Below are 23053 nucleotides of genomic sequence, written 5' to 3' on the forward strand. Positions count from 1 at the left end.
TGGGACCTGGAGTGAAAGGGGCCGCTATCAAGACAGGGCTGGGGCTGGGGAAGGAGGTGTTGTGTGGGGCTCCAGAGAATGTTAGGCTCTGCACTGAGTTTTCAAGGACCACTATGCAGAAACTACAAGAGCAGGACTGGGGGTTCAAGGAGGCGAGGGCAGCCTGCAAAGCCCCAGGGAATGAGAGAATGTGGAGAACTCAGGCAGCTGGGTGGGACACAGGCTCAGCAGTCAGGTAACAGGACCTTGAGGAGCAAGACACAGAATAATGAGTCTCATGTGAAGGATCCTGGGGAACACATCTGGAGCGAGCAGCCCTGGACAAAGAAGAAGAAAATGTCAGAAAGCATGGCAGTGGGGCAAGGCAGGAGTAGAATGAATTGGAGGTGCCTCCAATTTTCCAAGGCTATTTTCTGAGCCCCTACTCTGTGCCTGGCACATCGTGACCCACTGTAGACTCTACAGTGATCTGTGTTGAGTGTATAGTTCCATTGAGGAGATAGAAAATTTAAAAATGTGTAGTCTATGCCAGGTAGTGATAGTGTAAAGAAAAAATAAAAACAGGCTAAGAGGGTATAGCAAGACGTCAAGGAGGAGGCTGCCATTGCAGACGGGGTGGTCAGGGAAGACTCTCTGAAACATGGTATTTGAGTGAAATGAGGGACAGGCCATCTGGTGCCACGTGGCTATCTGGGGGAAAAGCATTCCGGGCAGAGGGAACAGGAACCTCCAAGGCTCCCTGTGTGCAGGAGGAGCCAGGAGGCCAGCGTGGGAGGCACAGAGTCAGCTGGGGCCAGGCCACGTGGGGCTTGCAGCATCAAGCAGCAAATGCCCAACAAGGACCAGACATCCAAGGTATGAATTCAGAAGATCAAAAGGGCCGTCGGCAAGTTCCCGTAGAGAAACTGGCACTTAGACTGGACACAGGGTAGCCACTTTATGGGCTTCAGCTGGCCCAGGAAAACCCAGGAAGAGAGCTTACATAAATGCCTGACTGCTTCTGACACAACCAAAGGCCTCCCTTCAGAGGCCGCCCGGTGCAGATGGCAAAGGCTTAATTACCGCCGCAGCTGGTGATTAAGAAGCGATGCCTCAATCCTCCCACAGCTGCCTCAGCACGAGGGGCCCTGCTGGCACTCGCTGAGGGTGGAGGAAAGTCCCGCCAGGGAAAGCTAGAGCTTGGCCAGCAAAACCCAGCTGCCAGACCCCAGGTCTTCATTCCCTTGACCAAGTCCATGAGCACGGCCGTCCATGGCTCACCCATCCCTGCACACCCCCCATAACTTGTCTTTGACCACCTTCACTGGTGGTCCATGCTGCTGCCCCCAGAACAACCACTCCCTGACACCACCTCATGGCATTGCTTGCTACTTAAACCCCTTGATGACCTCATGAGATTGTCTGGGCAGTGTCCTGACCCCTCTGCTATCTCCCACCTCTCACCTTTGCTTACGCTGCCCCTCTGCCAGACAAGGCCCCCCCTCACAAAAGTAAACCAAGAACAACAGCCAAGTTTTACTGAGCTCTTCACATGCCAGGCCCTCTACTAAATGCTTTATTTGTAGCAACTCATTGAATCTTCACAACAGCCTAAAGAGGTATGTACCCAATGGAGCTCTATTTTCCAGATGAGAAAGCTGAGGTATGGAGAGGCAAAGCAACGTGCTTGGGGGCACACAGCTAGCAGAGGAAGTGAGTGGGGCCAGCTGAGTTCTGAAGCTCCATCTCACCCACTGCCCATCTCTTGCTCTCCCGGTGAATTCCTACTCATCTTTCCGACTCAGCTCAAAACTCACCTCCCTGAAGGGGTCTTCCTTGACCCCCTTTCCTTCCATCCCTAGATAAAGTTAGTTGCCTCTCCCTAGAGGTTTCTCAGTATTGGGGGTATGAGTCTATTTCACTCACTCAATTCAGTGGTTGGTCAGTACTCAGCGCTGGACGCTGTCTCTGGCCCTGGGGAAAGCCTTGCAGAGACTTGATCCCTCTGCCTCAGGAATTCACTTCTGAGTGGGAGAGATGGACAGGCACAGCAGCTTCACAACCAGAAGGACAATGGTGCAGAGGGGCCCAGGGGTGGCAGGGCCAAGGGAGAGACAGGATAGTGGGTACAGAGTACTTGTACCAACCATCGTGTGGCTCCCAAACAGGGGGAGTTCCAGGGCGGAACAGGAAGAATCCAAGATAGGCATTAACAGAAGGGCAAATCCAGAGAGACCACCAGGCATTGTGGGTGCCCAGACCATGAATTCGCTCTTTCAACAATTATTTATCAAGGACCACTAACAAGTGGACGAGGACAAATCTTTGGTAGTTACGTTTCTCATTGCAAATGAATTAACTGGCATCAGGGTTAAGCATCAGTGTTTATGAGTTTGGTCAGTGTGAATCATCCCCTGGATCTCAGCTACTCTGAACATTCTAAATCAATGTTCTAAGCCCACGGACTGGGGACCAGACCACAGTGGCTGCGTTCATTTTGACCACTGAGTGGGGCTCTGTCGGGGGTAGATGGGCAGCCATGCCTTCCTTGCCTCCCTATTTAAACTGTGCTCATCCTTCTGTGATGGCATCTCTCCTGCTAGACCATGTGCTTCTTATTCATCTCTGCATCCCCAGGACCTAGTAGTACCTGCAAGGCATAGATATCTAATAATAATAAATGGTGATGGATGGATGTTGTTCTAGGCAGCAAAGCTCAGCACCAGGTGTTGGTGACCCAAGGGAGTGGCGTCAGCACTGTTTCTGGTGATGGCAGCACGCAAGACTCCTTGGGGAGCCTCTTAGAGGGTCAGCAGTGAGTTCTTTTACCTAGCAGCTAGGGAGAGGCTGAGTTTCAGACAGGCCCCACCATGCTGCTTACACATACACCCTTTCCTCCATCCCCCACGCCCTCTTGGCACCTTAGCAAAAATTTGAGCTCAAACTAGTGTAGCTTCAGTCCCCTCCTCCCCCTCCAAACCTCCTCCCCTGCCCTCTTGACTGACCCCACTTCTCTCTTCTGGCCACAGGTTTCTCCTACTCAGAGAAAACCCACTATAGGAGGGGAGAGTACAGAATTTGAAGTCACATCCATCTGAAATCTGGGCCAGCCGCTTATCCATGTGGACAAGTCACTTAGCCTCTCTGAGCTTCAGTTTTCTGTCCTGTAAAAGGGCAGTAACAACAATGCTCACTTCTCCAGTCTCCTGAGCAGATGATATACTGTAGCTGAAAGCGCCGGCTAAACCACCAGACATTACACAATTGTCATTATTATGGTTGAAAGTTAGCTATCACTCCAAGAAGGCATTGAATTAAACATCACAGGGATTGGTTATAAAAGCCCCCATTCATGCTGCTATAAAGACACATGCACACGTATGTTCATTGTGGCACTATTCACAATAGCAAAGACTTGGAATCAACCCAAATGTCCATCAGTGACAGACTGGATGAAGAAAATGTGGCACATATACACCATGGAATACTATGCAGCCATAAAAAAGGATGAGTTCATGTCCTTTGTAGGGACATGGATGCAGCTGGAAACCATCATTCTCAGCAAACTATCGCAAGAACAGAAAACCAAACACTGCATGTTCTCTCATAGGTGGGAACTGAACAATGAGATCACCTGGACTCTGGAAGGGGAACATCACACACTGGGGCCTATTATGGGGAGGGGGGAGGGGGGAGGGATGGCATTTGGAGTTATACCTGATGTAAATGACGAGTTGATGGGTGCAGCACACCAACATGGCCCAAGTATACATATATAACAAAGCTGCACGTTGTGCACATGTACCCTAGAACTTAAATAATAAAAATAAATAAACAAAAGCCCCCATTCCACTCCTCTCTGTAAAACAGGGTCGGTTCCAGAGATAGGCAGAAAGTGCTAATGTAGCTCCTCATGCTACAAAAGTGCCCCCAAATAAAAACATTTTTAAATGCATAGCTGAGCTCTAAGGAGAGTAAGGCAAATTTCTAAGTGTGGGGGAAAGCGAGAGTTTACAGGGAAGCAGAATGTGAGATGCTGAAGCCAACGTAGCTCAGGGAACATCAGACCTGGCAACAGCCACCTCCTCCCACCCCCAGCGCAGGCTGGGAGCCAGGGACTTCACGCCCACACAAGGGCAGACTTGGCCTTGGCAGTGGCCAGCTCCATGCAGGAGGGACTTGAACATGCTGCCCACCAACCTAGAGATAAAGCAAGGCATTCTGGGGGAGAAAAGTCTCCCACAAGAAACGAAAAGCCAGGACAGGGGAATAGACACGGACTGCTGAATGGGTATAGGGTCTCCTTGAGGGGTGATTAGATAGAGGTGATATTTGCACATCGTGAATATACTAAAGGCCACCGAATTGCACACTTTAAAATGATTTTATGGTATGTGAAATTCGCATCAATTAAACAAAAAAAACACCCCAAGCCTTTACCAAACAGCATAAAATCCCAAACCAGGTTACCAAAGAGTGATCTTGAACCAGGGAAAACCATTAGAGTGCCCAACAAGAAAATGTAAAACTAATGTGTAGGGGGCCCTTGTATGATTCGGGGCATAAGAGAGGGAAAAAGGGCTAAATTAATAGAAAAAAAAAAAAAGTACAACCTGTACAAGGGAACAATCTGCCATAATGGAGAATCAGCAGGCACCACGAACAGGAGAATTGATCCTCTAGGAACCTGAGCTAATAGAACTAATCGCTCGAGATAAAACTATCTGAAAGAGACTATAAAAGAAATATGTTTAAAATAATTAAAGCAATAAAAGGAGGAATGGAATTCATAATGAAAGAATAGGACACGACAGAAAAAGCACAGCATATCCGAAAAAGAACCAATAGAACTCCTAGAAATGAAACAGGAAACTGAAATTAAGACCACACCAGACAGGTTAATTAGCAGAACTACAGCATCTAATAAATGGATCTAAGGAAAATGTCCAAGGTACAGCATGGAGAGATAAAGAGACTGAAAATGAGAACTTAGGAGAGACAGAAGATGAAATACGAGGATCCAACATATTGGAGCTCGAACAGGAGAAATTAAGAGAATGGAAGAAAAGAGATTTTTGAAGAGGTATGGTTGACAATTTTCTAGAATTGATGAAGGACATGAATCCTTAGCTCAAAGATGACGTATACCTCCGAGAAGCAAACAGTATAAAACAAACAAAAACCCCAAAAACTCTGCACCCAGACACATCCTAGGGAAACCGCAGGGCAGTGCAAGACAAAGTCCAGAACACAATGGAACACCACTTCTCAAACTGCTGGAAGAAAATGACTGAAAGCCTAGAATGTCACAGGCAGCTTAACCACCATTCAAGAGCAAGGGCAAAATCAAAGCATAAGACAAATAAAGCACAGGAACATTGGTCACTTATAAACCTTCCCTGAAAGAACTAAAGATCTTCCAAGAAGAATGAGGCTGAACCTAGGAGAGTGATGCAAGAAGAGATGAGCAAAGGAATTATGAAACATAAGAATTCAATTATTTAAACAATAATTGTGCAAAGCAACAGCAATAATGAAACAGGAGTACCTAATTTGGCACAGAGTTGATGTGTTGAATTCACTGAATTAAATCTTACACTGCCGGCCCCCTGCCCAACCCCCCACCAGAATCCTCTCCCCTCAACCAGAGTCCATCCGTGAGGCCAATCTCCCAGACCCTCAGCTGCTGGCTCCCTCAGCCACCATGTACAGACCACCCCCTAAGGCCGGCACAGTCCCTTTCCCTGGGACCAACCTATGCTCCCCAAGACAGCCAGGCCCACCAGCTGCATACGTGCCTGGAGTTTCTGGTGAATCCCTCCACTTCTGGATTTCCTGAAAACCACACTGCAGAGGGTGACCTCTGGCATTCCAAGCCACCACTGAAAGGGCCAGAAGATTTCACCTGGAAGCTTGAGGGAGTTCATTTGCCATGGGGGAAACTATGTCGACCAAGAGAAAACAGGAGATGAGGGATTGGGCAGATAGACTCCCCATCCTTGCCCGCTGCAGTGAGGCATGCTTTCTCCCTGCTGCCCATCAGGAGAAGCCCTGAGTACTTAGGGGATGCACCTGCTGGGCCTCTTTGTAATAGATTCACAAACTGAGTCAGTAAAGAAACCATAGCCTCGTGGTTCTCAAGTGTAGTTCCCAGTCCAGCAGGATCACCTGGGAACTTGTTAGAAATGCAAATTCTTGGGCCCCACCTCAAATCTTCTAAATCTGTGGGACTGGGGCCCAGCAATCTGTGGTAGAACAAGTTCCCCAGGTGATTCTGATTCAGCAGCTCACGTTTGAGAACTGCTGGAGTCAAGCACACAGAACCTGTCTCATATTGTTATTAAGCGCTTACCAAACACACATATGAATGAGTTGTGGTTTGTGAGCACCGTGGCCATCTGTATGGGACTTGTGATAGGAACTAATACTGCTCACTAAATGTTTCTGACCCTCTGCCTTCAAGACTAGCTAGAGCCCTCTTCTCTCTGCCACAGCAACTAGCAACATTCCAGAGAGTTGCTGCTCCATCAGCCTAGATCCTGGGGTGAGGCTGACAAGGAGCAGGCCTTAGCTAGCCCACGGTGGACACCTAATTTGAAGAAGAAATTAAACTTCACTGTTTCAAGCCACTGGGATTTGGATGTTGTCTGTTACTGCAGCAAAACTCAGTATGCTCATAACTCAGTCCTGTATCATCTGGTTTGATATAGCACTAATATTTTCAAAGAACAGAGCTTCCCAAAATGCCTCAAATTCTACCACATAAGTGAAAGTCTGCTTCTCCAAGACATAAAACTAGCTCTATCTGCAGAGGCAAAAATGCCTCTGTCCTGAAAGAAGGAAGAAAGTGAAGCTTGGAGGGAGGGAGGAAGGCAGGCAGGCACTCTGCCCAGTGATCTCTAGGAAATATTTCATACCTGGTGACCAAAGTGGGCCAGGACTCAGCTGTGGCTGTAGATAATGGAAGCGGAAAGAGGTATGAGTTGGCCTGGGGCGGGTGGGAAGCTCTGGTATGGATGGTTTCAGGAGGGCTCCCAGATGAGAATGGCAGTTCAAAGGCAGAGGACATTGTACAGAGAGGAGAAAAACAGTGCCCCCCTGCATCTGTATTGAGCTCTGTGCTTTGCAGGACACTCTGGGTCCCTGTTCCATCTCTTCCTCCTTCCACACACAGGGATGGTCCATCCTATGTCACAGCTGCTCCACAGAGGCAAAGGACTGGCCCAAGATTGCACAGCAAGTTGGTGGCTGAATCAGACAAGGCTTTCACACCTGGGCCTGCTCCTTGTCAGCCTGCAAGAAAGAAGGCTCCCAGAAGGTGACTCTGGAGGGAGGATGACATCCTCCTGCCCCTGCCCAGGGCACAGGTAATGTTCTTGTGCAGGATCCAGAGAACTCTCGGCACCCGATGGTTCTCACCAGGTTCTGGTGAAGTTGGAGGTTCTCTGGCCGCTGAGCGATGGGGAGGGAGACGCTGGGGGTCAGGGCTGCAGGCACCAGCTTCTGATTATCCCAGGTTCACAAGCCTCCCATCTGTCCCCCAGTGCCCTGGCGTCATTCTTCACCCTCTCACTACCATGTCTCCCTCTCACAAGCTCCCTCACCCTGGGGTCTCCATTCTCTCATGGGCAAGTGACAAAAACCCAAAGCCCACGTGGGGCCAGTTGGTGCCCCCTCCCTTTCCTCCCATCACGGTAAACAGGAACAGGAGGATGCTGGTAACAGCTGACACCTGCCTCTCCAGATTTCCTATGTTAAAATCTCAAGCTGCAGCACCTGAGACACGCCCTTATTTGAAGATAGGGTCTTAAAAGGTAATCAAGTTAAAATGAAGTCATTAGAGTGAGCTGTAATCCACTATGACGTGTGTGCTCATAACAAGGAAATGTGAAGCCATGGGAAGAACACCATGTGATGATCACAGTCCTGCTGTTGCAGCCAGGAAACTACCAGAAGCAGGGAGAGAGGCTGAAACAGACCCTTCGCTCAGCCCAGAAGGAAGTAGACCAGCCAACACCTGGATCTCAGACTTCTGAGCCCCAGAACTGTGAGACAATAAACCCCTGTCGGTGAATCCACCCAGCCTGTGGTACTTTGTAACGGCCACCCTGGGCAATCGACACACCCAACCCAGCCACCTGCACCTCCTGCTGCAGCCCAGGTCTGCCCTCTGGGGTCTGGCCAGCCTCCTCACTGCCCACCTCCATGCCTTTGCTGATGGGGTTCCCTCTCCCACCCACCCCTTGACAGCGTCATTGCATCCCTCAAGGCCCCATGAAGCAGGTGGCAGCATTCTCTCCTGCCGCGCTCGTCTGTCTCTTTCTAGCCTTTTGCACATCCAGTCTCTGGGCTGTTATGGAATGATTTTGCTGAGTGTTAGTCCCGCCTTCCTATCATGAAGGTAGATTCCACAAGGGCAGGGGCTGTTCATATTTCTAACTCTTCTCTTCTATCTTGCAGCACAGCACTGTGGGTGGGCTATAGCAGGTGCTTAATAAATACTGGCTTGAAACACCTTTCTAGTATACCCTGTAGCATACTCTAAGTCCTCTCCTTTGACTAGACTGCAAACTCCTCGAGGGCAGCAATGGTCCATCATCTGTATCTATCCCCTGTATCTTGCGTAGCAAGAAGTAACAAATACATGCTGCATGGGTAACGTGAACATGTGGCAGAAATTATTTACCATGCAACCAGGACTCTGCAAGGTTTCAAGGGATCCATGAACCCAATGAACTTGTGTGCAAAGGACTTTGTGTGTTGGTATGTTTATACAGGTACTATGCGTCTTCCCAGGGACAGGGTCCATGGGCCTCTTTAAGCAACTAAAAGCCAAGACTAAAACAATGTGGAGCACCAATGCCATGGAGGAGGGAACTGACATTTACTCAACCCCATTCTGTGCCTGGTGAGTGCAGGTGTTACTACTGCCATTTTACATGAATGAAAACTGAGGTTCAGAGATGTAAAGCCTTGCCTGGGTTCATGAAGAGACGAGCAAGCCTGCCCAAGCCATCCAAGTGCAGAGACTCTGGAGCCAGACAGCCTGGATTCAAATCCAAGTTCTGCCATTTTCCAGATGTGTGATCTTGGGCAAGTTACAGAAGCTCTGTGACTCAGTTTCCCCATCTGTCATATGAGAGAAATAAGGATACCTACCTCACAGGGCTGCTGGGAGCAGTAGATGGATCAGTGTATGTGAAGTGATCAGAATGGTGCCTGGCATGTGGCGGGTGCTGGGAAGATGAAGATAAAGAGGAAGAAGCTGGCAGTGGTGGGGCAAGGATCAAACCCAGAACCCTGTGATTCAGTGTCATCACTACCAGCACCCAGGGTGCCACATCCCATCTCCCCGCCAGAACTCTCCTGTGCCCTCCTAGGAGAAGTCTTCCATTCTAAAAGTGGCTTTTTGAGCTTGAGTTCCTGGTGGACCATCCTAGGGTCACCTGGCCAGAAGGTAGTGCCCAGTGGTTACATAAGCAGTAGGTCGGAAGGTATAAACTGCCCTTGCCAGTCAGCAAGACTGGGCCTCCTGTGCAATCAGGACACTTAGCACTTCTGCCCTGCTCTTCATTTTCCAAGAGCTTTGCCACTGTTCATTAATGGAAATTAGAAAGGAAATGTGCTCATCCATTCCTGGAGCTCTGTGCTGACATCCAAACACCCTTCATAATTTCCCTGAGTCCATCACTGTGCCCAGAGCTTGGGCAAGCTGCTTACATCTATCTCTGAGGCTTTGTGAGTCCCGTGTCCTGCCCCTGGCCTGATTTCACACTACTCCATGCAGACAGAGCAGCAGCAGGAAAGCCTTAGTCCTGATCTCGCATCTACACCTGGGTCTCGGTTACCCCATCCCAGGTGAGGTGCTGACCAAGGCCTCGTCCTAGCTCAGTCCTCTGCCCTGCTCCTGAGAAACAGCCTTTTAGGTGAACTGCTTTGTATCTTTCTTACAAAACCATTACTACTGAACCCATTAGAGGGTATATTTTTCATTCATTCTTGTAATGCAATTAGAATTGAGTTTCTCCAGCAGTGGGGGAGATGTTAACAACAGTAGGGGAAAATTGTCATTTTATTCCCAACATCAACACACCCACTCTGCCCAAATTTTCCCTCTGGTGCGAACTCTCTCTACCCACTCGAATGGCAAAGAGACTACTAACAAGGAAAATCGCTCTCCAAATGAAGAGACAGAAGCTTTGGGGGTGGAATCTCTTCTCAGTCATTAAATGAGGGCCTCCCAGCTCCTCTGACACTCTCCTGCAGTAGAGGGAACCTTCCAAGGCCCTCTGGAAAGTCCACTGGCCCCAGTTCACTGGGTCAGAGGTAAGTGGGGAAAGAGTCCCTTAGAACCCAACAGGGCCCCTACAATCATTCTCCCAGAGAGGTTAAGTGACTTGCCCAAAGCCTCATAGCAAGGAAGCCCAGATCTACAGGCTCCTGCTCCAGGGTGCCTCCACTGCACCACACTGCTCTTCTCCCAGAGGGCCTGCCGCTGCCAGCAACTCAGCTCTTGCCTTTCTTAGGGGACACTAAGGCTTGCATTTTCTGAGCTGCTCTAGACAAATAGGAAAAGAGGCAACGTTTGTCTTTCATGCACCCACCTCTTCTCCAATGTCCCCCAAAACCTTTTTGGAAATCCTCCTAGCTCCCAGAACCACTCCCTCTTGGTCCACCTCACCTTTGCCCCCATCCTTTTCTTACTGTGGTTTTGACATCCAACAACCCAGCCTTCCTTCCTCTCTTTCCCATTTCTACCCATCCAACTGTCCATCTACATACCCATCCATCTCTCCTTCCATCCAGCAAAGCTGCCTTGAGCACCTGTACACCTTAACCCTGTGTCAGGCACCCAGCACTTCTTCTGCCTTGCTCCTCAGAGTGCCCGCTCCAGAAGGAGCCACTTCTCCCCTATCCCCCATCAAGGCCTTGAACTGACGGACTTCCATCCACCCTGTAAGGAGGTTGATCTGATGGCCCAACCCTTGCTACTGAATTTGCACCAAACTCATTATTCCTTCTGAGCACTGGCAGCAGGCGGGGACTTCTGGAGCCGTGTGGCTGAGGACTGCTGCCTAGGGACCATGGATATCAGCCCCACCTCCCCTCCCCTGCATTCCCCTCCCCTCCTTTCCCCTCTCCTCCCTTCCCCACTGAGGCCAGAACAGCAGCAGCCCCTACGTACGTATGCAGAAGTCTCCGTTCTCATAGTAGCCGGGGCAGCACTGGGACCTCCGCCGGTACATGGTCCGGAGGCCTCTCCGATATGCCGTCTTATAACTGATCCTAAGGCACAAGGGAGAAAGCCACTTGAAAGTATTGAAAATCAATCACTCCCGTTTAGAATGATATTTGTGTTAAGCTATATTGAGGATGCCATTCAATAATTACTTTAAAATGCATGACGGCTTCAAATATGAAGGAACACAATAAAAAAATCAATAGTGGGATTTGGGCTGTTGTGATGCAGAATGTATTACTAACACGGCACTTACTAAACCTGCTGACTTTTCCCCAGTCACTTCTAAATAGAAGGGCTGCAGAAGATACTTTCTGGAGTGACATTGTGGAGGGCAACCATGAACTTCTCTTTAGTTCCTTAAAACACCCAGATTCTGGGCTTGAGGAGCCCATGCGGTGACCTGGATAGGAGTCAGGCCCTGAGGGTTTCTGTGCCCGCCCCCTCCCGCCGCTCTAACAAGCCAGACTGCTCACAGCCCCCTGAGTATTGGTCCCCCCACTGGGAGAACTGAGGCAGAGTCAGCAAAAGGACCCTCTGAGTCCAACTCAGTCCCGGAAAGTAGATTAATCTCCCCCACACCAAAATAACACCTCCAGGAGAGGAGCCTCGCACGCCATCCCTGGGAAGGCTCCGAACCGACCCCTCGCCCTGCAAAGGAAGAAGCTGAGGCCCATGGAGCCGCAGCACTGGGAGTCAGACTCGTGGGTTCCAGACCTTGTGCTGACACAAGTGTTAAGACTTAGCCCCATGCCAGAGAGACTATGAGCAACATCTCATTCTGTTCCCTGCAGCAGGCACCATCCATTACTATCCCCCTTTATTTTATTTATTTCTCTTTTAGAGCTTTTATTCTTATTTTTTGTATGTTCCCCTCAACTCCCCACCCTTTGTTTTATGAATAAGAAAACTAAAATTAGTGAAGTTAGTGACCAGCACAGCTAATCACAGTCAGAACCAGGATTCAAACCTAGCTCACTCCAATTTCAAAGCTGTTAGGCTTAACCTACTGCCCTCTACCAGCTTTCACAGGGTAGATTGTGGCTATACAGATGGCCACAGTGAAGGAGTAAGTAAAAAGAAATACTGAATCTTTAGAAGGAAATCAAAATGGGGTATCCATAGGCAAAGCCCCTTCTTCACATGGAGAGTCAAAGTGGAAGAGATTTGAAGTGGCCACTAGAGGCTAGAGAGAGGAAGTGACCTGCCCAAGGTCATGGAGCGGAACTCGGACCCGACCCCAAGTCCTTGGGCCTTGAAGCCAGACCTCTTTCCACTTTTCCATCAGCACCTCAGTGGAGCTTGCCCTGTGGACTGTTCCTCAGCAGCACAGCAGAGGGTCTGGTCATCAGAGACGTCTATAGGCTGCGTTCCATGGAGGGCCAGGACGGCTTGGGAAGAGAGTCCTATAATACAGGCTGGGACAACCTTCCCACACCTTAAAGCCCCGACTTCATAACAAATGACAGTGCAGAACTCTGGGGAAATCTGTGATATTTAGGAATGTCGTAAGCTGAGGTCATTCAACTTTGTCAAAAACCCATAATGGAAGGAAAGCTGGCCTCAAAGCAAAGCTACGTCCCCAGCACAGAAGGCAGCTCCCGGCAGTTTCAGGGGTTGTACAAGCCTCTCAGGTAACGAATGACTCAGAATCAACTCAGGGGTCATCCAGCCTGTTCTCGCCACCAAACAGGATTATCCCCAAGCCCCCCAGTGTGGGGTGGTCTGGGCTTCATTAAAGCCCCTCAGGAGAGAGTTGCCACCCATTGTTTCTGGCTCACCCATCTTTGTCCCTGTGCAGGTTGGAAAGGCAAGAGAGGGAAGCAAGGCCAGGTGCCAGGTTGCTCTCAGGGGAAGGATGCTGAGTTAAAACATGCCATTCCATACCAAAGCAGACGGAGGGTGCAGCTGTTAGCATGCACACTCTAGGTCGTCAGGAAAGCTGCAAGTGACTCAATAATTTAGCAAAATAATTCATGTTCTAGGAATACAGCCTATTTTAATAAGCAGCCACCACTTCAGTGGTGATGGATGGCAGCCCTAGCCTCCAAGTACCCAAAAGAGCCACACCTCTGAGCAAACTTGGCTCTCACACTGGGCCTGCCAGGGCTTCGGGAGGAGCAACACTACTATTTCTGCCTCTGCCTTTGACCAGGGCCTCGAGCAGCCAACTCTGGCAAAACTGGTGGGGTGAATGAGAGCATTTAGTCCCACCTCCTCATTCCACAGTCCCACCTCCTCATTCCACAGTCAAATGCTAGAGGAAGGGGATACAGTAATAGCTGAGTAGCCCCTATTGGACCACCTTTCTGCAAATAGCAACTATAAAATCTAGGGGGAAATATACAAAACAACTACCTGAAGGAGGTAGTTGTTGAGGGAGGACAAAAGCAGGCAGATACTGGAGTCAAGTGGACATTTGAGAGAAGGGAATGGTGCTGGGCGAGTTAGCACAACAATACTCCGGGCAACTAAAATTCAGATAGAAAACACACAACCTTGCTCGTTTGTAGAACCACAGGCCAAGTCCAGGGTGGACCCAGCAAACCTGCTGGGTATGCAGGTGGGGAGATCTGTGATATTTGGGAATGTCGTAAGCTAAGGTCATTCAACTTTGTCAAAAACCCATAATGGAAGGAGAGCTGGCCTCAAAGTAAAGCTGCTTCCCTAGCACAGAAGGCAGCTCCCGGCAGTTTCACAGGTTATATAAGCCTCTCAGGTAACGAATGACTCGGAATCAACTCAGGGGTCATCCAGCCTGTTCTCCCCACCAAACAGGATTATCCCCAAGCCCCCCAGTGTGGGGTGGTCTGGGCTTCATTAAAGCCCCTCAGGAGAGAGTGAAAGGGGAAACCTTAGAAAGGGAGAGCCACAAAGAGGGAGCCCCAAAATCTTTGTAAAATCCCTGCCCAGGTGTCTGACCACTGATTTATCCTTATGGAGGGCATATTCCAAGCAGCCTTGCTAAGGCTAAAAATATTAAATTTTCAGAGTTTGTAATTTGTGTTTAGCCAAGTAACCAGGCCACCAAAACAAACAAACAACAAATTAATATTATCTCGAGGAACATAACAGAATCCCGTCTCCACAACATGTCATTCATAATGCTCAGAATACAATCCAAGATTACTAGGCATATAAAGAAACACACTGGCCAGGCGCAGTGGCTCATGCCTGTAATCCCAGCACTTTGGGAGGCCGAGGCATGGATCACGAGGTCAGGAGTTCAAGACCAGCCTGGCCAATATGGTGAAACCCCATCTCTACTAAAAATACAAAAATTAGAAGGGCATGGTGGTGAGTGCCTGTAATCCCAGCTACTTGGGAGGCTGACGCAGGAGAATTGCTTGAACCCGGAAGGCAGAGGTTGCAGTGAGCCGACATTACGCCACTGCACTCCAGCCTGGGCAATAGAGTGGGACTCCGTCTAAAAAAGAAACACACTACCCATGCAGAAAAAAAAAAAAAGCTATCAATGAAGACCAGCCCTGAGATGACCCAGATGTTGGAATTAGCAGGTAAGAATTTTAAAGCAGCAAGTGTAGCTCTGCTCAATGTCTCATAGCCAGTTAGCAGCAAAACCTCAAAGAAAACCAGGACTTTGGCTTCTCAGCACAGAACAAGTTTTCTCATCTGTGTTGCTGCCCAGTATGATTCCTGAATTATCCTCAAAGAGGAACTGGGTTCATAGGAGAAAGCAAAGGAGAAATCTGGAATCAACAGATATTCAGCAACTAGGAAAAGGGCCCACCCTGGGGTCTCTCCCTTACTTCCTTATTTATCCTTCAACAGCTAGTCTCTCACCCTTCAAATAGTGTCGCTTCACATGTGGCTAATATGTCACACTTTCCTCCATTTTCCCCTGTATTTTTTCGAAGTAATTTTCACATTCCTGACCTCCCTGGACACTGCAGGGTAGGTAGAACAAGGATTATTAAGGTTTTTGTGTTGTTTTTTTTTTTTTTTTTTTTTTTTTGAGACAGAGTCTTGCTCTGTCACCCAGGCTGGAGTGCAGTGGCATGATCTTGGCTCACTACAAGCTCCGCCTCCTGGGTTCATGCCATTCTCCTGCCTCAGCCTCCCTAGTAGCTGGGACTACAGGCACCCACCACCATGCCTAACTAATTTTTTATATTTTTAGTAGAGACAGGGTTTCACCGTGTTAGCCGGGATGGTCTCGATCTTCTGACCTTGTGATCCGCTCACCTCAGCCTCCCAAAGTGCTGGGATTATAGGCGTGAGCCACCACGCCTGGCCGGATTATTAAGTTTGATGAGTGCACTGGGAATCCCAAAATAAAGTGTCTTTCTCAGGGTCATCCCTTAAAGCATGTTGTTTCTTCCTTCCTCCTGCCTTTCCCTGAGTGACATGATAACATATGATCTGCAGGAGGGCTGCAGACAAGGGTGCAGGACTGTCATGTGCAGTTGTTCATGCTGAGCACTGCTAAGGGAAGCCTGGCCAAGGTGCTGTGAGGTTGCTGAATTCTAGCCTGCACTCCCTTCTTCAAGCTGGATGCCCTGATATGGGGCTACATCTGCTCAGGGCAGGGGACTCTCTTAGGTTGGGTTTTCCCCCAAAGGCAGACCCTGCGAAAAGGATTCAAGAACAAGTAGTTTATTTTGGAGGCAATCCTAGGAAGTACTGGTAGGAGGATGGAAGAGTGAGACAGGGAAGTAAAGGCAGCCAATCTATGGTATATTATCAAGCAGGTTACTTCTACGGGCAACTGGAGACTTCTAGGATACATGTAGAACGTGGCTAAGAGATGTTTCTGCCATCCCAAGAGTGAGGAAGTTGGAGTAGTTATCTACCAACTCCCCATCTCCCCATCCCTGGTTGAGGGATGCCCTCAAAAGCATTAACTCTCCAGCACTTCTGGCCTGTCCTACCCACAAGCTCTTTTGGCCAGAAAGAAGCCATCAGCAGAGCATCTTGGGTGTTCTGAGTGGAGGCGCATGACAACATCTGCTCCAGTGGCCTTTTTCTAACTTGCACAGAGGCAAGCCCTAAGAGCCCAGTGCCTTCTCCCTGCCCCGTCATCTGAGAGAGGTACTCACCGGTGCCTGGTGCACTTGAACCAGTTGAGGATGTCTGTGCATCGTGTGTAATAGATCTGATCGAAGGGGTGTGCATACGATTCCTGGACAGTCACAGCGTAGCTGAGAACCAGATGGGAGATGGGAGCCATGATTAGCACTTGGGACGTTGAGCTGATATTCCACAGGGCATCTGAGCCCACAGCCCTGAGGCCAAGCTCCACAGCCAAGTGTCTGGAGGCTCTGACCTCCCCACTCCCGACTATCCTACCCCTTCCCTGAATGCCCTCATATTCCAGCCTCCCCGACCCCAGGTTGGCCCCAGGACATATCCCTTACGGACCTTTGGCCAAGATCATTTTCTAAAATTCAAGTTCATTTGTTCATTTAACAGAGAATGAATAAAGAAGCAGGGGGTAGTTTTATTCTATGTGACTCTGGAAGGCAGAGCCAACAAGTTTAAAAATACTTTATGTGTTTGTTCATATCTTTGTGATTTTCAAAGAACATGCTTGGAAGCTGGACTTTGCAGCAACTCTGTGAAGTAAGTGGCCCCATTTCATAGAGGAAGAAACTAAGGCTCAGAGAAAAGTGACTTGCCCAGCCCACACTGCATTATCAATAGGTGCTAACATTTATTGAGCACCCTGTGTCAAGTGTTTTAATACATTTTATTCCTCACAATCTTAGGTAGGTGAAATTATTCTCACTTTACAGACTAGGAAACTGAGCATCGGGGGCGGGCATAAGTGGCTTCCACAAGCTCCCCCAGTTACCTTCTACTCTATTCTGCCTCTAGTATAGCTGGGGGTACATCGAAGATATGTCCCTGATAGAAGTGGCTTCTTGTCATCCTGCCTGTTAGCTGTAAACCTGGACCAGCAGGTGGAAGCCACAGGGAAGCAGATCTCAGCTTAACCAAAATAAGCCTTTCTACCTGCCGGCCCCTGGCAGGGGTTGCATGAAATGGCATTCAAGCCAGGATGCTGAAGTGAGGACTCACGTTTCCTAAACAGGCTGGAGAGAGGACCTCAGCTGAGATCTAAGGAATTAATTTCTATGTAGGTTGATATTATTCAGTGTTTTTCCCAGAAGGCTCACTGACCTGGGCCAGATGGCCGGGTCCAGGCTGTAAAAGCACGTCTGCCTTGCCTGAGGAAACTGCACTGGTTAACTTGCAAGGGGGCTGGGCAGGCCAGCTCCCCCAGTGGGTCCACAGTGGGCTCTCTGATGCCTGAAAAGTCAAAGGTCTGGCATCCAGAAGGAGGAGGCCAGAAGCAGTCAACAATGCTCAGAGGCCTGGATGGTGGGAGACTCTGTTTCTCTGAAGCACTGGGGATGTAAGGAGGGCTCTTGGTGTGCCCCCACCAGCTGGCATACCTGAGATGTGCCTCAGAGGCACACATCCAGGAAAAAACAGCCCAAATCCTGTTTTATCTCCAGGCTTGGGGAAACTGAGGCAACTCGCCCCTCACCCCGGCCACCCAGAGTCCTCTTCCAACTCTGGGATTGCATGATTCTTTGCTCTAACACATCTCCTGAATACCTCACTCAGAGCAAGAGGATGAATGGGGAGCGTGCACGGGCCCTGGAATCCAAGCACGGGAGCAGGAGAAGGGGCAAGTTTGAAGCCTGTTGCCTGTCAGCAGCATGCCCTTAGATATGTTATTTGACTCATATAAGCCTCTGTTTTCTCACCTGTAAGTCTAACCAGGTTGTGTGGTTATTGTGAGGATTAAAGGAGGGCAGTAATATTTTCTATCTCTCAGGGCAGTGGGAAAATAAAACAAGATACACTATACATGTAACATGCTTAAACAGTAAGTGTTTAATAGATGTTGATAGGCAATGATTCACCTCCCATGTTAGGCACTGAGGGATCTTTCCTCTCTGACCAGTGTTGGGGAGACAGGGAGCAAGACCAGCACACAGAATGCATTCCCCACCTTTGTTAAGCACTTGGGGGTCCAGCCTCCCTTTTCAGCCGTAACATAGACCTTGGATGCCCACAGAGAAGCTCAGCAGGGGGCTGGAGGGGGCAGTCACGGGGCAGGGACTGGGCTCTGCAGGATGCCCTGGGCTGAACGAGTCTGGTAACAATGCCTTGTACCAACTCCAAGTTCTCTGACCTGAAGTGTGTGCCCCTGGTTTCATGTCTGGGTGGCTTAACACTGCTCATTTGCCAACATGCTAATGAGGGGCCAGATTAATCTTGGAGAGCCAGGCTTTACTAGCCGGGAGGGGTCGTTACACTGGGTTTTATGGTGGAGGGGCATAATTAATGAGGAGCCGCCAGAAGCACTAATCCAGCTGAGAAATTCTCCCTAAGCGATCTCCAGGGACTGGGGTGTGTTTCTGGAACAACACAGCCTAGATCCATCCACACATAACTTACAACGGAGCTCAGCTGGAAAGACTGAGAAGAAGAAAGCACCTGGTGTCACCAGGCATCACCCACAGGGCTTCCCCCTTGGGGCCGGAGAAGCCCAGAGAGTCCCCAGACCTCATTCTAGCTGTTAGGTTTCACTCCTTGTCTTCCTATCCAGGCTGTAACCTTGGCTGATAGCGTAAGAAGCCTGAAATGCCAGCTCGGTTCAACTCAGTTCAGAATATTTTCACATTCCAAATGTATTCATGTTGGGCAGGTGTAGAAAATTAGTGAGTACAAATGGGGCTCAGACAGAGAGAGAAGTCAGAGGGGGCCCTCCCTGTGGGGGACGCTCCCTGGAAGAGAGGGACTCCGGATAGAGCCACTGGGGCAGGCAGAGGTGAGCAGCTGCAAAGGAGGCACTCGAGAGGCTGTGATGCAGCACAGACAGTAGCAGGAAGCAGCTGTGTCTTAACAGGACCAGAGGGATGAAAGGGGTCCTCTGAGGCTGGTGTCCAAAACCCACAGAATAACGTGGGGCTCTTCCCAATACCTCTCTGACCCACTGGGAAATAAAGGTTTAAATTCACCAAAGCCAGAATGGGCAAGGGGCCTGAGTAACCTCAGAATCATGTAGAATGCTTATGAAATATGCAATATTGAATCAGCATCTCAGGGATAGCCCCAGGAGACTTTTTCATATGCACCTCCCATGAGTCTGATGTGCACTAAAGTCTGTGATAACCAGTTCCTGCAAAGCCACAGTTGTCAACAAGAAAAGACAGCAACTGACACTTATGGTCCTCAAAGCACTTTCGTGAAATTGCTGCCCTTGATCCTCCAGTGAGCCCGTGAGGCAAGGATAATGATTCTCCCCACTTTACAGAGGTGGAAGTAGGCGCAGAGCCATTCAGAGACTTCCCCAGAGTCACACAGCTAATAGGTGGGAAAATCCAGATTGGAATGAACTGAGGTCTTCTCATCACGGATCTTGTTTTCTTCCCACTTCACCAAAAACGGGCACACCACAGTACTGCCTTTTGCTCCATCCTCAACTTTGTTGGGACGCCACACACAGGATCTGGTCCCCAGGGATCACACAATTGCAGACACTGTCCCTCTGCCTCCCAGCTGATCCTTCCTGACCCGCAAGTGTCCAGGCTACCCCAGAGCCAGGTCCTGCCTGGCTGAGGTGCCTTTCCCTGCCCTAGGGCTGGGCTATCCACCCTCATGGGCATGAAGCATTGACCCCCTCCAAGTCCCCCACCTTTCTTCCTCCACCATTCACTTCTCCCATAGGGCCCTCATCTTCATTTTATTCATTTGATTTATTAACATCTAAGTGGCAGAGTCGTCCTGGTCAGCATGGCCAATCAATTCCAGGGTTTAATTCGGTTTTTCCTGATTGGGTCTCTGGTCACTATCTTTCTGCTCACCAAAATCAATACTTTAACCTTGTGCTTCAAAGCCAGGCCGTCTGCAGGGACCCAGCCCGTTCCCCCAGGACCTAGTGCCGCAGCTGGAATGCAGCCTGCTCTTCCACTGCAGCCTCGGCCACCCTCCCCTGGCAACACCCTGCTCCCACCAGACCGGAAGTAATAGGACCCCCTCACCCGTCCTCCTCAAGGCAGGCTGCTGGGGCCACATATCCAAGCTGCCACGTGGCTGCCAGTCCTGGGAGACCAGGAAAGGCATCACAGCATCAGAGAGCGTGCCACCTGGAACCACGGTCCACATCTCCCCACTTCCTGCACCCTATCTGGCTGTGGACAGGGACTGAGCCCCTCTGGGTCTCTACTTTCTCATCTGTGCAATGGCTGGGAAGCGCCAGTGCAGGGAGGGGTAGGACAGTGCGTCGTAACTGCAGTCAATGTAAGTTGCCTCCACCCTGACCTTCCAGACAGAATCTACACTGCTCTGTCCTGTCTCTCAGCATCAGGGCCATCTCCCCAGCCAGGTGCAGACCCTCAGAGGGCAGCTCCTGGATCTCCTGACTGCCTCTGTCCCTTACTTCCATGCCCAGGGCGACTCCCCGGAGAGTTCCTGGCCATCTGAGGCCCACACCTTACCTCTCCCAGTGGCTGCACACGTTGGGGTCCTCGGGGTTCAGGGCAAGGGTGGCTTGCAGGAAGGAGAAGGCAACGAGCCCGGTCAGGGAGAGCGCCATCGCTGATCCTGCACGGGAGAACAAAGGAGGGTGCGTCTGTGATCAGACCGTGTTCCTGGCATCTACTTACTTTCCCATCGTCATGGGTAATGAGCTTTTGATATTTCACATTGCAGGCTTTGACTAACACCGTAACAGTTCACCGGTTCTGAGTAACAGGAGAGTGGGAAGCCTGAGTCAGGGAAACGTCCAAATTCCAGGCCAGGGGTTCTGAACGTTTTCTGACTCGGGGACTGCTCTGAGAATCGAGGGAAAGGTATAGATGCCCTCCCCAGAAAAATGCCCACAAGTGCAAAATTGGCTATAATTGCAGGGTGTCCTCAGGCCCCCGGGCCCATCCTTGGACCCTGGGACCCCAGATCTGGACTGCTTTAAAGGAAATGCCCTCCCCGTTCCCTTATCCCTCATCACTGACATTCTTTGCCCGTCTGCTTCCTTTCCCTACTCCCTCCTGCCAAGAAGAAAGGGAAAAAAGATGTCTGGTGTGGACCTGGGGGGAAATGAGCCAAGAAAACCCTGAGCTCTGGGCCCACAAGCCACGGAAGACTGGACCTTGCTTCTTCTGTCTCCTGTGGGGTATCAGCTACTTCTGCCCAGAGTGATGCAGTCATCACATGCCATTCCCACTGTGGGATGCTGGGCCTAGACCACCTGGTAAGGGACCGTAAGGAATGAGTTTGCAGACATCCAGGCCCCTGAGGTGACAGCTATGGCAGGTATGTGCCTACATGGGATGCCAACTCCCTTGCTTCACTAAACTAGGGATCCCCAACCAGGGGCTCCTCACAGAGGGCAGACAACCTTTCTGGTGGGAGTGGCTGAAATGCCTCCTGAGGTTCCTTCCTGTCCGGGCACTCCAGGACTCTGTGTTCCTCCTGCCTCAGAGAACTTCTATTCCAAGGGTTGTAACCTGCTGGGTCGCTGACCTTGAGGGGTGCGGAGGAGCTGGAAATCATGAGCACCCAAACATCATCTGTAGGCTGAATGAACGCTGTGACTCAGAAAGACGGAACTATTTTTCATGTGTGTGTAGATGCTATCATGATTTATTTAAAAGCTTTACTGAATTCAGAGTAGCTTTTCTTCTTAACCAGCAACATAAAAATTGCAGCTTCTAATAACCACGGGTGGGGGTGTTATAGAAAATATTTTGACATTGGAAAGGGGTCACAGGCTTGAAATGGTTGGGGATCTACCCCACTGGCCCTGGGTTTGCAGATGAGGAAGCGCTCACCCTACTTAGGAGAACAGATAAAAGCCGGCATGTATTTTGCACACACCCCCCATTTGTACCCTCAGGGAAGCTAAATGGAGTGCCTTTCTTCTGAAAGGTTAAACATTCTCCTCCGCTCCACAATAATTTCCTTGTTAAACTCTTTCTCAGCAGCTCCTTCAAAGATAAACAAATTGTCACAAATTCTGTATAACCGTGGGGGTCTAAATTAATGATTAATGAGGTGTTTCTGTTTGAGATCTGGAAATCATCTGACTAAAATGCAGATTTAGCCAGATTTCAAATGAATGCATTCTGAAAATCAGAAAGAGGGGAGCGATTCTGGTGTTTCTGTTCCATGTGCAGAGTCCAGGAGTATGCAAAGCACAGCTAGCTGCTCAGAGTTCCCCACCCACTCCCCCCAACCCCCTCCCCCATCCCCAGAGACCCAATCAGCACCTCAGAAGGCTCCACACAAACTGGAGTCTGTGCAACACCAGGGCTGCAGAGGAGCTCAGCGATCATTTCAATCCATTCTCCTCTGGGAGATTCAACGTAGTGCGGAGAAAGGGCCTGCCCAGGACATGGCATTGACATATGCGGAGAGTCAAAAGTGGAACAAGCATCTTCTTCAAAGTGGGGTTTGGGCCAGTCAGGCATCAAATAAAGAAATAAACAATGGGACACAGAGCTCCAGAAGGCATGAAGTCTGAATGCCAGCTGTCGGGGATGCCCTGCCTTGTCTTGATTCTCTCTGTGGCCCTGACTCATTACTTGGGTCACTCCTATAATCTCCAGCATTCTCCCAAGAGAACCTTCTGACAGTGTCTTCAAACTCGTTACACCAAGAATATCAAAAGATGAGGCCACCTGGATAAGAGAAGATTGTTCCTCTGCTCCCTTTTGACCCATGTGTTGGGAGAGAGAGGTAACTTGGATCACTGCTGTAATCTGTGAGATTTTAAAACCCTCATGGAGAGAGAGAAAAGAACAAAAAGAAGGAAGGAAGGAAGGAAGGAAGGAAGGAAGGAAGGAAGGAAGGAAGGAA

At 49.7% G+C, this 23053-nt stretch overlaps 1 protein-coding gene across 1 annotated transcript in view; it reads right to left on the reverse strand.

Annotated features, from left to right (window-relative positions):
• MEGF11 (multiple EGF like domains 11) overlaps window positions 1-20798 on the reverse strand; it is a 247921-nt gene extending 227123 nt beyond the window's left edge. Inside the window, exons 1-3 of the mRNA XM_023220801.3 lie at window positions 20695-20798; window positions 16279-16380; window positions 11165-11265 (exon numbers count right to left, since the gene is read on the reverse strand). Of these exons, the coding sequence (XP_023076569.1) occupies window positions 11165-11265; window positions 16279-16380; window positions 20695-20792 (301 nt within the window). The 5' untranslated portion in view covers window positions 20793-20798. The remainder of the gene's footprint in view (window positions 1-11164; window positions 11266-16278; window positions 16381-20694) is intronic.
• Between the last annotated feature and the right edge of the window lie 2255 nt (window positions 20799-23053).

The sequence above is a fragment of the Piliocolobus tephrosceles genome, chromosome 6 (genome assembly GCF_002776525.5).
Source record: "Piliocolobus tephrosceles isolate RC106 chromosome 6, ASM277652v3, whole genome shotgun sequence".
NCBI lineage: Eukaryota > Metazoa > Chordata > Mammalia > Primates > Cercopithecidae > Piliocolobus > Piliocolobus tephrosceles.